Source organism: Arachis hypogaea, chromosome 5 (assembly GCF_003086295.3).
Source record: "Arachis hypogaea cultivar Tifrunner chromosome 5, arahy.Tifrunner.gnm2.J5K5, whole genome shotgun sequence".
Classification (NCBI taxonomy): domain Eukaryota; kingdom Viridiplantae; phylum Streptophyta; class Magnoliopsida; order Fabales; family Fabaceae; genus Arachis; species Arachis hypogaea.
The window spans coordinates 109,186,048-109,205,839 of NC_092040.1; the positions used below are offsets into that span (position 1 = coordinate 109,186,048).

Below are 19,792 nucleotides of genomic sequence, written 5' to 3' on the forward strand. Positions count from 1 at the left end.
ACTTATATAATTACTATTTTTGACTCCGATATTTTATCAAACTATATTCTCGTACTCAAAAATATTTTTTGTGTTGGCGACTAACATTTCTTCTCAGAACCAAAATTTTTTTTGTGATCTTTCAAAATATATATATACTTGATATTTTAAATTCATTTTCGAGCTTTTTGATTAACAATTTGTACCCGATTTTTCTCAAACCAAAGATAAATATTTTACTCATCATAAACACATCAAAATACATAAATTAAGCTTGAATTCAAGCCTTGGAAGCTCACGGTTCAAAAGTAGTAGCAGTGACTTCCAAGTCACCTCAGTTCCAATTCATCAAAGAAACATGATCAAATCAACATATAATTGATATATTGCCTGATTCAATAGGTGATTTGATCCATTTGCGTTATTTGGATCTCTCTGGTACACCTATCGTGACGTTGCCTGAGTCCATGAGTAACTTGTATAATTTATAAACATTAAAATTGAGCTGGTGTGAAGGACTCAAAAAGCTTCCACGCAAAATGCAAGATCTTGTAAATCGGTGCCATCTCGATATTAAAGGTACTAATTTAGTAGAGATGCCAAAACGGATGAACAAATTAAAAGAGTTGCAGATGTTAAGTGGCTATATTGTTAGCAAGCATAAAGAGAATGGGACTGGGATCAGAAGAACATGTACATCTTTAAGGGTCATTTGGTATTAAGAAATTAAAGAATATGGTTGATAGCAGTGAAGCTTGGAAGGCAAGAATGGTTGATAAAAATACATTAGTCTTTTACGGTTGGAGTGGTCATTAAATGAAGAGAGTGATATTGTTGATTCGCAAAGTGAAAAAGATGTACTTGACAAATTATGTCCTCACAAAGACTTGAAGGAGCCTGATTGCCAAAAAGAGCGGCTTCCTTATTTTCTCTCCGTCCTTGTCCACGAGTTACCATTCGGGTCCTATCCACACAAAACAAGTGATATCAAGGTGATCATACTCAATATCCCAAGTTAAGTACTTTTATTTTCCAAAAGTATACTCATGAACTTCATACTAAACATATCAATTAGATATCCTCGATAGCACATGCCCAAACTCAGAGTATACTATAAAACATAAGCAGTCAATCCTTCAGGCTCACGAGGATGAACTACTCTGATACCATAATGTAACACCCTAACGTTCAAATTCTTGTGCTCAAGTCATAAGTTAATAATAATAAGGTGGTACAACTCAAGGTAGAGTTATAATACATATATAGTTAGAAGAAATTATTAAACAAGAAACTTGAAAATGAATTAAAGAAAATCGCGAGCACAAATACACACGTATCGAAATATATAAAGCATTCAGAAAAAGCTAGGTAAAATAAAACTTAAAAAAAGAGTAGGGTAAAGAAAGAATATATATTGTATGTATGTATGTATGATAGTCACTAGTCACGACTTGCAAAGTTTAGGTCGGCTGTGTTACAGCAACAAAACAGTTGATAACAGTCTTATCTCTCTCCAAAATACATCAAAGCCTCTATAGGCAACTTTCAAAAGAAAATATATACGTATACATCATTAAAGTTTTCCAAAATAAAAGAGGAGAAATCTAAGCAAAATAAAAATAGAATTCAAACTAAACTTCATCGTCTTTCAGACGAACTCTAGCTCACTACAGAGCACTAGAACCTACATCTGAAACGAGGAATATATACGGAATGAAAACCCCCGACCCATGGGTTTCTAATATGGTAAAAATAACAAATAGAGATAATATAAGGTAACAGAAACTCTCTAAACAATCTTAAACTCCCATACATCAGTCGTTCCATCTTAAGTTCTCACTAATCTGTAATTGGATAACTATCATAGAGGATTCTAATCTACTTAACTTTTTTCAAAGTTCCAAAACTCTCCAAACTCCAAACAAAATAGCCCTCAATGTCAACTGACACCAGCGTGAAGGACTAAGGATGGCAATTTCTCCCGGCGGGGCGGGTATCCTCCGGGATTTATCCACCGGGTGACGGAGATGGGGACATTTTTTCACCCGCGGGAGAGGGGACGGGGATCCGCAAAATAAACAGGGTGGGACAGGGAGCAAGATCCCTGCCTCGTTGAGACCCGTATAATACCCGCATATACAAAATTACTAAAATATCCCTAGTGTATATATATATTAGTTCTAATTTCTAAAATCCTAACTCCTAACCCTCTCCTCTCTACCGCCCGTCACTCACTCACTCTCCTCTCAAAACTCAGATTATCCTTCTCCCTCTCCGTCCCTCCTCCATGCTCACCCCCGCTCATCGTCATTGTCCACTCTCACTGCATTCACGCTCACCGCTACTCACCGCCGCTCACCACCCTTGCCCTTGTCCCTTTCCTTCTCTTAGATTCGCTCTGCCACCCTCTTCCACTCAAACACTCTCTCCGCCACCCTCCTCTACTCAGACACTCTTTCTGCCGTACGACACCTTCGTTCGGACTCACTCGCGCACCTGACACCCAACCATAGAAAAAGCGTTCTTCGCCTGACACCCAGCCTTAGGCAGTGACAGAAACGTTCGTCGCCGTCGCCGTCTTCATTTTCTTTGCAGAGACAAAAGCTATTTTTCTTCAGTGATTTCTGTAATTTTCATTTACTTGAAGCATTTGTTGTTTCTTTCATTAATTGTCTTGTGGTTTCTGTGATTTTCTTTGATTTTATTTGAATTTCAAACAATTATCTTATGATTTTATTTCATATATATATGTGCTTCTGTTTTTTGGTAATGCAGTGGCTAAAAAAAATTGGAATTGAATATCTGAAGTTAATTGTTATGTTGTGAAGATATATGGTTATGGATAGTTGAATATTTGAAGGATTTGGTTATGTTTTTTTATGAAGGTTGAGGTGGGTTTGCACAAGATCTTTGATGGTTAATGGCTGGTTTGTGGATTTTGTGTAAATTTTGTTTTTGGATTAGTGATGGTTGAATGTAAATTGCTGTTTGGTGTGGCTGGTTGATTAATTTGGTATATGGTTGTGTTCAAATTGGAAGCATAATATGAATATTTTTATGGTTTGAGTAATTTTTGGTGTTTGATTGATTTGGTTTGGGTATAGATTATGAACTTATGAGTTATGAATAAATATTGTTGGTGATGAAGATTATGATTGTAATGATAATTGAGGATTTTTTTATTTCTCTGAATTTTTTACTTTTTAAAGAATTCGCGGATATTCGCAGAGACTCCGATCCCCGGCGGATACAGAGTCCCCGTTACCCGTCGTGGGGATGGGGCGGGGACGGGACGTGGACGGATTATGGGTGGCGGGGACGGCGAGCGGGGGGTATGTTCCCGCTCCCATGGGGACCCGTTGCCATCCCTATGAGGGACCTCTCAGATGTCCAAATACAAGCAAGACAAACAAGTAATACACAAGTAGATTTAGGTAAAACAATTATCACATAGTCACTTAATATACACAATTAAACAAGCCAAGATAAGTAGCAATCCCAAATAATTCAATCAAATGCAAATGATGTATGTCTACCCTATGGCCGATGATATCATTTGTCGGTTATACAGTCAAGCCTGACATGTTCAGTAGCTAACTTTAGACAGCCCCTGTGTGCGCGCATCTCTCAAGAGGGATTCACATCCCTTGGAGGAATAATATCCGGAAAGGTCTAAATGTCTGGCCACATCTTATGACGGAGGGTCAACATCTGAAAGCAAGCAGGATAAAACCTAGGGGTGGCAAACGGGCCTAAACCCGTCGGGCCGGCCCGCGTAACCCGCCAAAAAAGGCGGGCTGGGCTGGAAAATCGGGACCGCCAAATAGCAAAAGCCCGCCTAACCCGCACCGCTTAAACCGCGGGTTTTGGCGGGCTTTGGGGGGGCAGGGCGGGCTTTCCCGCCGGGCTAAGATTTTTATTAGTGAGGGGGTATTTTTGCAATTTTTTTGCCAAAACCTAACTTCTCCGAACCTAACTTACAAGAGTGTGAAGATAAAAATTGAGTGTTTTGAATTATGTTTATGTTATTTTGGAGACAATATTTATAATTATGTTTTGGATTATATTTATTTTGCTTTGGAGAGAATATTTATACTTATATTTTGAATAAAAATTTGGTTTATAATTATATTTATTAGATATTTATAATTACAAAGACTTTAATGTTTGTGAATATAAAAAATATAATTTTTTATGCCATTAGAAATTATAAATTTATTAATATGGTTGTGAAATTATATATATTACTTAGTAGTTAATAGTAAAAAAAAAAAAGAGGAGCTTTGGCGGGTTTAGCCCGCCAGCCGCAGTTAGGCGGGGCGGGCTAGGATTCTAGAACCGCCTCACTAGGCGGGGCGGGGCGGGCCAGCCCGCCAAAAGGGCGGGCTTCTGGCGGGGTGGGCTTTCCCGCTTGCCACCCCTAATAAAACCACCATTCTTGTAACTACCCCAAAAGATCAAATACAAACTGGGAGTAAGCGGGGCAAAGCATTTACCTCAGAATCTCAAACCATAACCCAGAGCAAGTAGAACAACGCTACTGCATCTACCCATGCCGGTATATCTCAACCAGATTCAATTTCGTTGTCAAATTCACCCTTAATCTCATTTCACTTTATTCAAAATCAATCATCATCATTTCTCATGATCATAATCATCCTTCTTCAATTCACTGTTTCGACTCATTAGGTCTCATTACTAACTCCTCTCTACTATACCAGCTCTAGACTCATAACAAGGTTTACAAAGGTTTGGAAGGCTAGGAGAATGGTTGAGAACTTAAAAATTCATTTTTAGCAAAACAGGGTGGTCGCGTATGCATGTACCTTCCGCGTATGCATGAATTCATAATATGACATGGTCGCGTACGCATGAATTCAGAATTTGACAGTGTCGCGTACGCGGACCACCTTCGCGTATGCGAGAGTACTGGATAGAAAGGCTTGCTCGCGTTGCGTGACATTGCCGCATACAGACGAGTTTAAAAAATGGCATTGTCGCGTACGCAGACCATGCTCGTGTACGCGAGAGTACTAAGTAGAACCATTGACTCGTGTCGCGTGATACTGCTGTGTACGCATGATTGCCGGATTTTCAAAAGGCTGATATGTTGCAGAAATTTAGTTTTTAAGCCCAAACTTTGAACTTTCATATCTTTTTATACAAATTCATTTTTCAACAATTTTTGATCCATTAGAAATATCATTAAATAAATTTTCATAAAAATCTAATTTTGTTGAATTTCTAACTCCAAGGATCAAGTTACGACCTGCTGAAGATGGCCAAAAGTTAGTTATTACCGAAAAAATAGAATTTACCAATTTCCAAGAGGTTCCCAAGACACATCAGTTTTCTACATCAATATAATACCTCCCAACTATCCCAATTCACTCCTTTTCTATTAACCAAGATCAAACCTACTTAATTTATGTATTACAACTCTAAATCATCATTTTCACACCTCAATTTTATGCATAAACATTCAATGCATTTCATCGACTTACCAAACTTACCTTTCACGGCTTTCGGCCTAAAATTCACAGCTTCCGACCCAGAATTCATCAACTCAACTCATAATTCATAAACACACAATCACTAACCAAAATCAAATTCAATAATGTATCAGTTTTAATATATTAATTCATTCCAATTACACAATTCAATCTCATTCCTAGGGAGATCTAGCATAGGATTTCATATCACATCATATGGTATTTAAATAAAACTTAAATCGTACCTTTAAGAATCTAAGATAAAATCCTCAATTCTTAAATTTCACGAAGTTTAGACTCTAAATTCACCTCCACTAAGTTCAAGCACCACCAATGATCAACTTAATGCCTCTAATACCAATCTACACTATTTTCACGTAACATACACAATATTCAATCACTAACCTAAATGAATTCTAATTAATATTTTTTGTTTTAACTCTTATGCATAATTATTTTAAATATAAGTAAATTTTTTTTATACTTGCACATAATTTTAGTTTTAAATTATAATTTTTTTATGTCTTTTAAATTATAAATATATCAATGTTCAACAAAAATTATTTTATTATATTTTTATCCCCTTTTCTTCCCCGTGATTCCTTTTTGGTGCATTATAGTCACCGGTAAGCTAAACCAATTTAACTATTGGAAAATCTTGAGTTGACGATTCTTGATTTTGGTGGGCAACAATAGCATTGAATTGAAATTTAAAAAAAAAAATCAAATTTCAAACACCAAGTAGTTAAATATATCAACAATGATCAAAATCACCGCATCATTGAGCTTCAATTTAAAAAAGCTAAACAATCAGGCCAATATATCTAGATCAGTAACCTTAAACAATACGATTATTAGCCATAACAATCAGATTGCACATTAATAATAGTCATAACAGTTTTTTTTTTTTTAAATTAATAAATTCAACAACATGCAAGGAAGAAAGGAATGTGACAATTGCTAGAAGTACCGGACAATGCTAGAGGAAGGAAAAAGCAACAAACAACCTTCGTGTTTGGTTTCTTTTTCTAGTTGCTTAATTTGACTGTTTATCCGTTGCTCTACTTTAGTGTGTTGAGCTTTATTTGTTTCAAAAAAAGAAAGAAAGAAAGGCGACAACCGGTGGAAGCAAAGGATGGGGGCTCCAGGGAAAAAAAAGTCTTGTGACAAAGAAAAGAAGAGGTTTGTGTATTGTGCATATGTTGTGAATTTTGTGAGCTTTGTGATGTGTGGGTTTTGAGCGCCTAAAACATTTGTTTATTGATTAATTTATATTATATTTTTATTTGCATATGTATAAAAATTTATAAATATATAATCATTGATTTTTTATGCACATATACTACATTTTTATAATAATATTAAATAAAAAGAATATTTATGATATAAATTGATTAAAAAAATATTTATTATTTAAAGGTAATCTTCCTTGTAAGTTGTAAGACACTCAAAATAAGACTAATTTAATAAATAAGAAAAAGAAATATTCCAAAGCTGTCTCTAAAAAATTTTAAATTAGTCGATTTGATTCTCAATAAATTTTAACTATTAAATTAATCTTTATTTTTATTTTATTAGACAAGTCAATTTTCAAGTTAAATTTTAAAAAAAATTAGATAAATAAATATTTATTATTATTTAATGAAGATATAATGGTTTTTAATTTTTTTATATAAATGAATAATATAATATGAGATTGATTTTTCTAATAAAATAGCAATTTTTAAACTAATTCAGTAATTAAAATTTATTAAAATTAAAAATGATGGACTAAAAAGTTATTAGGATTTGATTTCAGTATAACACAAATAAATTCGAAGTCACTTTTAATATTTTAATAATAATAATAATAATAATTTCGGTTGCGGGATCGTAAAACCCTACTACTTTCATTTGCTGGCTTACAATTGCTACGCCATATTCGCGACTTCACCAGAAACCCTAAGAAATCAGACACCACCTTTGTCCTCGCTGCTCCTCGCTTCCACATCTCCAGCCGCTCTGCAACTCCTCCGCCAAACAATCCGCCGCGACGTAACTCGCTGCACTCTTCTCTTCCTCACTGCTCCACTCTGCCACTGTCTCCGCCGCCAACAACTCTGCCAATATCTACCAGTGAGTTTTTTTTTTCTTTGTAATTGTTGTTGTTAGAATTTGTTTAGAACTTTTGTCTTTCTTTTTAATTGATGTTAGTAGATTTTTAGTGAGTCCTGTTCTCTTTGCAGGTGGCCACATTTTGAATTTTGAAACTCCATAATGGCTGTAAGTAGATCTCTGCTAACGTTATTATCTTTATTTTGTATTTTTTATGTTCCTTTAATAATTTTCTTATGGGGGTGAGTGGTGAATGCTATGTAGATTGATACAATTTTCAAAGATGAAGCCAGCCAAGAAAAAGGAGAGCGAGCCAGGATGGTGAGTGTGATATGTTTGTATTAGCGAATATTTTCGTGCATTCTCCTTGGTATTTGAGTCTGAGGAAGTTGATTAACTCTTAATTACATTTGTTGTGATGGTTCTTTGCATTTGCCCAGGCATCTTTTGTTGGAGCCATGGCTATTGCTGACTTGGTTAAGACTACTCTAGGGCCGAAGGGAATGGTAAAACAATCTGTTCTTCCCAGCATTAACCTTATCGATAAATGATGTTATTTTCTGTTCATACTTCGTAGTTGTAAGTAATCTGTATATCTTCAATGTGATTGCTGCAGGATAAAATCTTGCAGTCAACAGGAAGAGGGCGTGAAGTTACTGTGACCAATGATGGTGCTACGATCTTGAAGTCCCTCCATATTGATAACCCAGCTGCTAAAGTGCTTGTTGGTATCCTTTTGGCTTTTCATTTTCTAATATTTTTTATTATTATTGGGGTAGTGATAGACTGATGGTAGCTTAGGAAGTGCTGGATGCTACAATGAGTCCAAACCAGATCATAAGAAGGTCAACTTTCTGAGTTTTTAAGAGCATGTAAGGAACTCTTTCTCCCAAATATGTGATTAGTGTTAGGATATATTACAGGCCCCCAACACTCTATGGAACCTATAAACTTCTAGATGTTCGCCAAGAATCCAAGATGCTCTCACCATCCTTTCTAATTCCCCTAAAGAGATCATCGAAAAATTGATGATAGATTTCACTGCTAAATTGCTAATGTAGTTCACTGAGTGGTGCAGAAGTGCTTTTTGCATGGGAAACACATTAGTAAATTGCATTGGGAATTGGGACATCTCTATTAGTATTAGTGGGCATATATTATCTGGGCTTATGCTGGTCTTCAAAAGTGACATTCTAATTCCCAGTGAAAACACACCATAGTCTGACTTCGTGAATACTGACATCAATGGATATGTGATGAATTTGTGCCAACTCACTAGGTATGTTGGGCTATAATTTATGGTAGTATCCTGGTAATTTAACTGATGCTGTTTTTCATATGCTACACATATATTTAGTGGCAATTACTCGGGTACTGATGAGAGCATGGATGTAGATTTTATTGCATATGTCAGCAGCTAAATTTAAACTGTACCATAAACATCCTTAATGTGAGTTAGACATATCAAAAGTTCAAGATGATGAAGTTGGTGACGGAACAACCTCTGTTGTTGTATTGGCTGGTGAACTTTTAAGGGAAGCAGAAAAGCTGGTTGCAGCTAAGATTCATCCTATGACAATAATATCAGGTTTATTTATTTGCATTTCAATATTCTCTAACTTCCCTTGTGATACAGTCTTTTTCCCTTGCAAATTTCATATTCCTCTATACTTTGTGCTGTTTGATTTTAGTTGTCTTTCCAAAACAATGGGTGAAAAGAAGAAGACATTGTCCGAGATTCGTAAAAAATGAAGCACAGAAGCTTGAGCATGAAGCTTACTCTGATTGAAACTTCTTATAGTGCGGAAAATCTTGACTATCTGATTACTGTGCTTTATATTATTGCTATTGATTTTCAGGTTACCGAATGGCAGCTGAGTGTGCTCGTAATGTGTTGTTGCAGAAGGTTGTTGACAACAAAGCAGACGCTGGTATTTGTTTTTCCATTTTGGGTGTGATTCTTCCCATTTCTATTGCACTGGGGAGGGAGGCATGGGGGGAGATTGGCTCCATAGCCTAATGCATTGATTTACTGTAACATGCAGATAAATTTAGATCAGACTTGATGAACATTGCAATGACTACTTTGAGCTCCAAGATTCTCTCACAAGACAAAGAGCATTTTGCAAGCTTAGCTGTGGATGCTGTAATGAGACTAAAGGTGAGATGTACTGAAAAGATATTTCAAATTTAGTGTATTTAAATAAATAGGATCTGCATGGATGCAATTCTTATTTTGTGTGGAAGAATGCCATTATTCAGTCTAAGATGGCATTGGATTCATTTCCTGCAAATCTTCTCTTCACGGTTGGTTAAATAGGAATGTAATGATATATTTCATTTAGAATTTGTATTACAAAGCTTTTATGCGATCCACAAATTTTTTATTCATTCTTACACTCACTGTGTCTTGTGAAATTTCTTATGGTAAATAATAATAGCTATTTGTTTGGGCAGAAGTCTTTTTTCTTTTACTGAGTAGTCTAAAAGTTTGGAATGTTCTCCATGACTTGTTATATAGTTATCTGGTTATTGCTCTTCTCTTCCTACTGTGCATGTGGATATATAAGCCTCAAAGGATTTTTTATCATAGTGACTGTCATGCACCATCTCTTCTACAAGTTTAAGTTATTAAGAAGAGACGAATAATTTTAATATTTTAATAGGGAGCTATATGCCATTTCGTATTTGCAGTCCTTGTGCTTTAATTTCTGATGGGATACTGTCGCAAATTGTAGGGAAGCACTAATTTAGAAGCTATTCAGATTATAAAGAAGCCTGGTGGATCACTGAAAGATTCATTTTTAGATGAAGGGTAAACAAGCTATACCTCTCGTTACTTGAAACATGAAAGTTAGAATATTTGCAGTTTGCAGTTATGTAATGCTTCAATCATTCTGTAGAATAATGATTTATATTTTTGTGTTGAATTTCATAGGCGGTTTACAAAGAATTTGCAGTAGTTTGTTTTGTTAGGATTTTCGAAAGCAATTGCTTGTCTTATCAGTCACTAAAACAGAAGTCTCTGACTTGTTTATGTAATATTCTGTAATTGATATTTAGATTAATTTGGTAAAAACATCACAATTCTAAAATAACCATCTTTTGCATATATAATAAAAACCTTTTAATGCTGCTTATAGGTTTTATTTTTATTTAATTTTAATTATCTTGACATGATATTTTATTTTGCTTTATTCAAAATAAGCTTACCTTAGACATGATACATTATAGGGCGCAATAGTGTCTTGATCCATGTAGCCAACCTCATCTAGTGCGATGAAGCTTTGCTGCTGCTGTTGTTGATGATGATGTGATATTTTATTTTGCTGCAAATTTGTTTCATTCTTTCTACCCAAACATAACTTACTTCAAAACAGTTTTTATTCCAGATAAAAGTTGGTTCTAACTATAATCTTCTCTTCAGAAAACTATTCAAACTCAAGCGGTTATTGTTTAAATAATTATCAATTTCTGGTGTTCCTTCAATAGTGAAGCAATTTCATCAGTAACTTTATTTTATTTCTCTTTAAATAATTTCTTTTTCATTATTGCTTAGCCTTTCATTAAGCTGGTTTAACATTCTTTTTTCAAATTGTATCCATATCATTGTTCAGATTCATCCTTGACAAGAAAATTGGTATTGGACAACCCAAGCGCATAGAGAATGCAAAGATATTGGTGGCAAATACTGCCATGGACACAGACAAAGTGAAGATATATGGCGCACGTGTTCGTGTAGATTCCATGGCTAAAGTTGCTGAAATTGAAGGAGCTGAGAAGGAGAAGATGAGAGAAAAGGTGCAGAAGATAATAGGTCATGGTATCAACTGTTTCGTTAACAGACAATTGATTTACAACTTCCCAGAGGAGCTCTTTGCTGATGCTGGAATTTTGGCTATTGAGCATGCTGATTTCGATGGTATTGAGCGTCTGGCTCTGGTAACTGGTGGTGAGATTGCATCAACATTTGACAATCCTGAGTCTGTTAAGCTTGGGCAATGTGACCTTATTGAGGAGATTATGATTGGTGAGGATAAGCTGATTCATTTTTCTGGCGTTGCAATGGGTCAGGCATGTACAATAGTTTTGAGAGGAGCTAGGTACTTCTTACTCTTGTTATTTTAAAGTTCCTGATTGATGTTCATGACCACAAGCCCATAGTAGTTTCTAAACTATATGCATATGAGCAGACATCTGTTTTCTAACAAGAATGAATTTTTTATTTGATTTATGCTCGAACTCTGACATATCTACTTCTATGGCAGCCACCATGTTCTCGATGAGGCTGAGAGGTCATTGCATGATGCCTTGTGTGTGCTGTCTCAGACTGTGAATGACAGCAGGGTGCTGCTTGGAGGTGGATGGCCGGAGATGGTGATGGCAAAGGAAATTGATGAACTGGCCAGGAAAACTCCTGGAAAGAAGTCTCTTGCTATTGAGGCGTTCTCTCGAGCACTCTTGGCTATCCCAACAATCATTGCTGATAATGCTGGTTTGGACAGTGCTGAGTTGATCTCTCAGCTCCGGGCAGAGCACCAGAGCGAGGGATGCACTGCAGGAATTGATGTTATCTCTGGTTCCGTAAGTACTGAAACTAAAATTTTATATACCTCATTTATTTCCATTAGCACCATTTTTTAATTGCTCATTATATCGTATGATAGCATCATGTCATTCTTTTTCTCTTGGGTCAGTTGCTACAAGATGCACACATGCTAGTATATATCTTAGAAATTATTTGACTTGATTGTAAAATTTATAATATCTCCCCTTGTCATTTTATACTGATACGATAGAATTCTGATTGCCCCAGTTTATATCAATTTGATATTTTGGTATTAAAACGTGTCACATTTAAATTTCCAGTTGTAAAGAAATATCTATCTTCGGGTATGCTAATTGCATTAAGATTTTCGCCTTTCAATAACTTATGTATACATAACATGGGTATGAGAGCTGGACCATACCAAAGTTGTATTCATAGAAAAACATCTGCAGGCTGCTAGCTTGATTTGCATCCTTTTGTATCTCTTATTGGTTAACGTAATTTGATCTGTGTTGTATTTCTTGAAGGTTGGAGACATGGCTGCACGCGGAATATGTGAGGCGTTTAAAGTTAAGCAGGCTGTATTGCTATCTGCAACCGAAGCAGCTGAGATGATACTTAGAGTTGATGAGATCATCAGTTGTGCTCCAAGGAGGAGAGAAGACAGAATGTGAAAAATCATCTGAGGATCCAACAGATGCTTGGCATAATACATTACCAATTTTATGACATATTCTACGGTTTGGTTTGATTGGGGCTGGTTGTAGAATAGAGAGAAGTGGGGATTACGTGGTGTTGTGTGTTGAGCCATTACTCAAGTGAAACCATTTACTTCGGGTATCTGCAATTAGGAATCAAACTTGTTGACTTTGTAATTTTGAGTTTACTTTATCCTTGAAAATTTTAGTCTTCTGTTTATTTTCCTTTAACTTGTCTCATTCATGATATCGTATTAATCATTTATTTTGTGCGAAAAAGTTTAGGCTTACTATTAATAACATTGGTGTGGGTTCCTTTTTTGTTTTGGTCTAAGAGTAGGTTTGATGTTTCAAGATGTAGCTTGTCGTAGCTTCCTATGACTTTTGAGGAACCTCAGCGATGCTAAAAAATGAATTCCTGGTCAAGTTTCCTAATATCCATCAACCATTATAATTATAATTAACAAAGCCCTGTTCAAGGAAATTGAGAACTTATGCTTAGAAGGCCTGAACCAACTGTTTCATGTTACAAACTACAATGTTGTCTTGTATATGAATCAAGCTATTCTAAAGTGAAGAGATTGGTAAAGTAGTAAAGTCAGGGTTAATTACTTTTAAATTAAGATAAAAGTAATAAATTTAATAATTAATTTTTTAATTTATTATTTTATCAATTTCTTCATTTTAAAATGTCTTCTTTCGTAGAATTTATGTAATGAAGCAGTAGAAGCAAGGAGCTGATCTGAGATCATGGTGAAAAAGTTTACACAATATGTTGATTACACTAAATACAGATTAAGGCAAGAACATATTGTATTATCCTATCATATTAATCAAGGAAAGAGAGGATTTAGCCACTGTTAAAGTGAAGTTTGTTAGAAACAATGAACCTTCTTAAATTTGAAAGACATTTGAATGTATTCAACATTTCTCTATTTACTACTTAGAGAAATTTTAAAGTTTAAACTATAAACCTTAAACCTCAAAATTTTAACACTCCTTCCCTTCAATTATATATACCCAATACTCCCTTTACTATAAATTAAGTGCAATAGAAACAGTGGTAGAATAGAGAAAGACAGTGAAGAAGTGGAGAAGAGAGCATTAAATATATTTTTTTGGAGTTTCACCTTGACTAATTGGGATCCGATTCGAATCGTGCAACTAAATGTTGTGGGCTCCTAACGGGAATAACTGCATACACAGGACTTCGAACTCGAGACCTACTTAAGCTAATCCTGCGTTGCTTATCATGCGGACCAATCCTTGTTGGTAGATATTAAATGTAATTTTGTAAAGATTTTATTCTATTTAATTTCAACAGTTTTCTATCATTTTCTTTAATTCATCAAACATTTACATTTTAAAATTATGTGATATCGAAGAGTACACTTTAGTAACAACTAGTATTCTTGCCAATGAGCTATAACTTAAGTTGAGTTCTGTGCTGTCTTTATTATGGTGTCTAAAATGCCTAACTTACCTTTTAAAATAAAAAATAAAATATTTAAAGTAAAAAGTAAATTATGTAAAATTTATTAAATATTATTTATTTACCATTTTTAGTAACTTAGGTACAATGTGATAGTCTTCCTATACTTAGAGGTTATAGGTTCGAGTCTCACTCCAATCTTTAAAAAAAATTAGTATTTTTTTATAGATTTTGGCAGAATTAAATTTATAAATCAAACTATTTTTATAAAAAAAATTGTAGGAGACAAAAGTTTCAGTTAGCTCAAAAAAATCGGGATTTCTATAGATAAACAAAATCAAATAGTTTTTTAGTTATTATTTCCATGTGAAAGAGTTTAATTTTTCATTAAAAAATAATTTTAACATTCATTATATAAATCTTGAAAGAATTTAATGTTTATACTTTATACTTTTATATTTGATTAGGTGTTAATTCTATTACACAAATAAAAAAATTTATTTTTATTCTTATTATTTAAAATATATATTTTTACTCTTTATATATATATAAAAATATAGTTAGATTTAAGTATGAAAAAATTTATATTGATAATTATAAAATTAATTCAAAATTAATTTTTTTGAAACAATTGAATTTTGATTCTAATTATTAATCACAATATTAGTAATCTCTCCAAATTATATGTAATAAATATTTGAAAGAAGAGAAATAAAAATATAAATTAGAAAGATAAGTAGCGAAAATTTAAAACTAAATATAAAAACTAAAAAAGTATGTATATAATAATATATTTTTTATATAAAATAATATTATGAGATATTTTTTAATTATATTTAAATATAAATTTAATATATTTTTTATAATTTTAAGAATTTGTTTGAATTATTATTTTATTAATTTTATTTTTGGTAGAACTGAAATGTAGAGAAAGATAGAAAATGAGAAAAAATAGAGAAAAAGATAAAAAAGAAGAAGGGGAGAGAGAAAGAGAGAGAGAGTTTGTTAATTTTGGAGAAAAAAATTTATTTTATTTTAATTATAAATAAAAAATATTTCATGATATATTTTAATTTGTCAAATTATTAATATAAAATATAAATTATAAATTATAATTAAGTTATATATATAGAGTGAGAAGGGTAAAGAGAAATAGATAATGGGAGAGAGGTAGATAAGAAGATGAATAAAAAAATTATTAATTTTGGAAAGAAATATTTCATCTTAATTTTAACGAGAGTATCATGTGACATATTTTGATTGTTAAATTTGTAATATAATATAATTATATTTTAATTTTAATTTCAACTTTAATTACAGTTAGAGAATGTCATGTTGCACATTTTTATTGTTTCAATTTATAATTATTAGTTAGTCATTGATAATGATATATAAGAGAATTAGAGTAGGTGAAAGAATGAGAGAGATAGAGAAAGAAAGAGAAAGTAAGAGAAAACTTATTAATTTTGGAAAAAAATATTTAATTTCAGTTGCAATAAAAAAATAACATGTGACATATTTTAGTTGTAAAATTAGAAATATATAATAGGTTAATTTTTTACTTAAAAAGCACGTGTGGCATTAAATAGCTATTATTGATTTTTCTATCTCATTAAAGTTAATTTGCATAAATAAGTTAATTAAGTTTTTTTGAAAAAAAATTAAATAATAAATATTTTTATTAAAAATAGTTTATAAATAAATTATTTTGTATTTAATTTTTTAATTTTAAAAATGTTTATTCTAAAAAAGAGTGATAAAAAAATTTTATTATAAAAAAGTCATTGTTTTAAATTTTTTATAAATATTTAATTTTTTTAAAATTACAATTTAATTCTAAAAATTATACCAAATATTAATATTATAATTTTTGATAAATTAAAATTAAAAAAATTTATAAACCTATCTAAATTGGCTCTAAATAGACAAGTAGAACAATTCGACAGTTCATCTGGTTCATAATCATAATGTGTCACTTTCGTTATTTGCATGTTATTTAAGAAGCCATAAATGAAAAATTTGACTACAAAATTGTTTAAAAAAGTCTTATTTCATAAGGATTTTGCTTTTTTTTTTTGGGATAAAAGAATATTATGTGTTTCATGGGGGTACTCATTAATGTTTTTAAAGCATAAGTTGATAAATCAAAATACTCATGTATGGTAATTTTAATTTTAAAAGGACACATGAAATTAATCTTCAAAGTTTTATTTATTTATACTTTTCAACATTGAAATTCTAATATAATTATATTTTAGAATTATTTTATCATATATATTTTTTTGTAATATCTCTTTATTTAAAGGAATATCTTTTAGTTTAATTTATTAAACATAAATATTATAATTTTTTATTTTTTTGTCAGATAAATTGAATAGTTCTTAATTTTAAGCATTATAAACTCATTCACACACACAGTATTAAGAATTTTATCTACTAGCCAAATTTCAAATCCAAATACATTTATTGCAAAGCATAGAAAATTACCACCAAATCAAGATTTTATATGCACCTTTTATTTCTTAAAATAAAGATAAAGTATCAATTTTTAAAAAATAACAGTAATATCAAACCCACTCTTAAAAAAAGTGACAAATAAAAAAGGCAAAAAGCTTATTAAAGATTTAGAAAGAAATTTACAATAAAAAATAAAAAAAATTAGGAGTTTAGTTTATTTATATAAATAATATTTCAAATATTTTCCTTTTCAAATTCTTAACCTATATACACATTAAGGACACATATCTTCTAATTCGATAGGATAAAGACTAATTTGTTGCAGATCTAAATTCTATTTAAGAGTTTGTTGTTGGCCAATAAAATAATGCATATATAAGACGAAATTCGAATTCCCAACAACTATTTGAGTAGACGAGTGACTTAACTACTCGACCAACTCAAATTATTATTATTATTATTATTATTATTATTATTATTATTATTATTATTATTATTATTATTATTTGGGTATTTGAAGGGAGCACAAGTCCTAAGAAAAATCTAGTTACAAACTAAAGGGGTAAAGTAGTCCCTCTTTCATCATCACTTAAAAAGTTAAAATGCTATATAATTCTAGTAGAAGTAAATCACAAAATACAAAATCAGTATTTATATTTAAACTCTTTTTAGTTAAACAATCTGCATATTTATTTCCTCCTCTATAGATTTTTCCAAAAAGAATATCACATTCCTTCATTTTTCACTCATTTAATTTTCTAATAAGAGGATTGGGATGAGAAGCTAATTATTTTTCTCCATTTAAGACCACTGGTATATAGCCGCTACATTTGTTTCTATTACAAACTTCTTGAATTCCATTGTCCAAGCTATTTCGAGTCCCCTCAGCACATTGCTCAACTCTGTCGTGAAAGTTGTATCTCTTTCTAGATGTTTAGAGAAGCTGGTGACCCACTTTCTTTCGTTGTTTCTCAATAGGGCTTCGCAACTAATCTTCTCAGAGTTTTTTTACGTCGTCCATCAGAGTTCAATTTCATCCATCCTCTTGGTGGCAGGATCCAACAAATCTGCTCCACCATTCTTATTTTGTTCTTTTCGACTAGATATGCCCTATTCATGGTCTTTTTGATCTCCTTAACTTGTTTGATTATCTCTACATATTTGTTTGGTGGTCTTTTATAATCCTGATCATGTAATTCTTTATTGTTAGAAATAAGAGAGAAATCTGAAGAAAGTGTTTTCTGTATTATTCAGTGCGTAGAAAAGTACAATGTACAAATGGTATATATAGGTACTAGAAGAATCAGAGTAATAAAAGTATACAATCCTATAATTAATATACAGATATGCTATATAAATATAAATAATACTAATTGATCTAATATTGATTCTAATTTATTATCTAACATCCTCCCTCAAACTCAAGTAGAAGCTAAGGATACCATCTTGAGTTTGGATACCAGAGTCTGAAAACGAGTCGGATGATGAGCCTTCGTGAAGATATCAGCAGTCTAATCCAGTGTTCCAACAGCGATGAGACAAACAGCATCAATATGGATGTGTTGCCGAACAAAGTGACAATCAATCTCAATGTGTTTGGTGTGTTCATGAAACACATCATTATGGGCAATCTAAATAGTACTACGGTTGTCACAAAAAATATCAGTTGGAGACGACTGTGGTGCACCCAAGTCTTCGAGAAGCCAACGAATCGAGACAACTGACCTCAGTAGTGGTGTCAGTGAGAGCACGGTAATCAGCTTCCATACTTGATCGAGCAGTGAACATTTGCTTCTTAGCTCGTTAGGAAATGAGGGAGTTGTCATCAAGAGACAAACAATAACCAGTAGTAGAACGACGATAAGTGGGATCACTAGCCTAATCAGCATCTGAGTACGCCTGAAGGGATAAAGATGAATGGACAGAAAAATAAAGGCCATGAAATAGGGTGCCTTTGATGTAATGAATAACTGCCGCATAGTGAGTAGTATGAGGAGCTGACAAGAACTGGCTAAGAACATAAACCGGATAGGCAATATCTAGTCGGGTGACAGTTAAGTAGACTAGCCCTCCAACTAACTGTTGATAAAGAGTAGGACTATCCAAAATAATGCCATCCATAGGAGTAAAACAAACATTAGGCTCAAGAGGAGTAGATTCAGTGAGACTATCTATAATACCAGCTCGAGCAAGAAGATCCGAAGCATACTTAGCTTGAGGGATATAGATACCATCATCTGTGGATATGACCTTGAGACCAAAAAAATAACAGAGAGAATCAAGATCTTTCATCTCAAAAATACGGTGAAGGGAGGCTTTGAGATCAGAGATACCATCAACATCATCTCCAATAATGATCATGTCATCAACATACAAAAGCAGAAGAATAACTCCACGTTCACTTTTATAAATAAAGAGAGCATTCTCATGAGATCTGCAAGTGAAACCGATATTGCATATAGTGGTGCTGAACTTGTCAAACCATTCACGAAGAGCTTGCCTAAGACCATAAAGTGCCTTGCGAAGGAGACAGACTTTGCTAGAAGGACAAGGATAACCCAGAGGGGTTTCATATAGAAATTCATTTTCAAATCTCCATTAAGAAATGCATTCTTCACGTCCATCTGAATGAGAGACCATTTTTTGGCCGTAGCAATGGCAAGAAAAGCTCGAATAGATGTGAGACAACAATAGGAGCAAAAGTCTCTTCATAGTCAATACCATACTCTTTTGTACAACCTTGAGCAACAAATCATGGCTTATAACGGTTAATAGAACCATTAGAGTAAATCTTGATCTTGTATACCCATCTACTTCTCACAACTTCCTGATTAGAAGGAGGATCAACCAAATCTCAAGTGTGTACTTTTTCAAGTGTCTGTTTTTTTCCTGCATTGCTTATTGCCAATTTGGATTTGTGGAAGCTTCTCTGAATGACTTAGGTTCATCTTGATGAAGAATAATAGAAAAATAATGATAATCAAGAAGATGAGGAGCTAGATTTCTTACCCTAGCAGAACGAGTGGAAGGAAGAGGCATGACGGTAGGAGTAGGATCGTCGTCCGGTCTGAAATCATCGGGAGATGGAGAA

General features: G+C 32.9%; 1 protein-coding gene across 1 annotated transcript; it reads left to right on the forward strand.

Moving 5' to 3' along the window:
- The first annotated feature begins 7,307 nt into the window (after window positions 1-7,307).
- LOC112802651 (T-complex protein 1 subunit beta) lies at window positions 7,308-13,043 on the forward strand. The gene is made up of 12 exons (XM_025845964.3): window positions 7,308-7,586; window positions 7,697-7,733; window positions 7,830-7,886; window positions 8,006-8,071; window positions 8,182-8,293; window positions 9,025-9,153; window positions 9,425-9,496; window positions 9,611-9,726; window positions 10,304-10,380; window positions 11,183-11,668; window positions 11,834-12,149; window positions 12,642-13,043. The coding sequence occupies exons 2-12, from the start codon at window positions 7,728-7,730 to the stop codon at window positions 12,786-12,788; spliced, it is 1,584 nt and encodes a 527-aa protein (XP_025701749.1). The 5' UTR covers window positions 7,308-7,586; window positions 7,697-7,727; the 3' UTR covers window positions 12,789-13,043.
- Window positions 13,044-19,792: the final 6,749 nt, after the last annotated feature.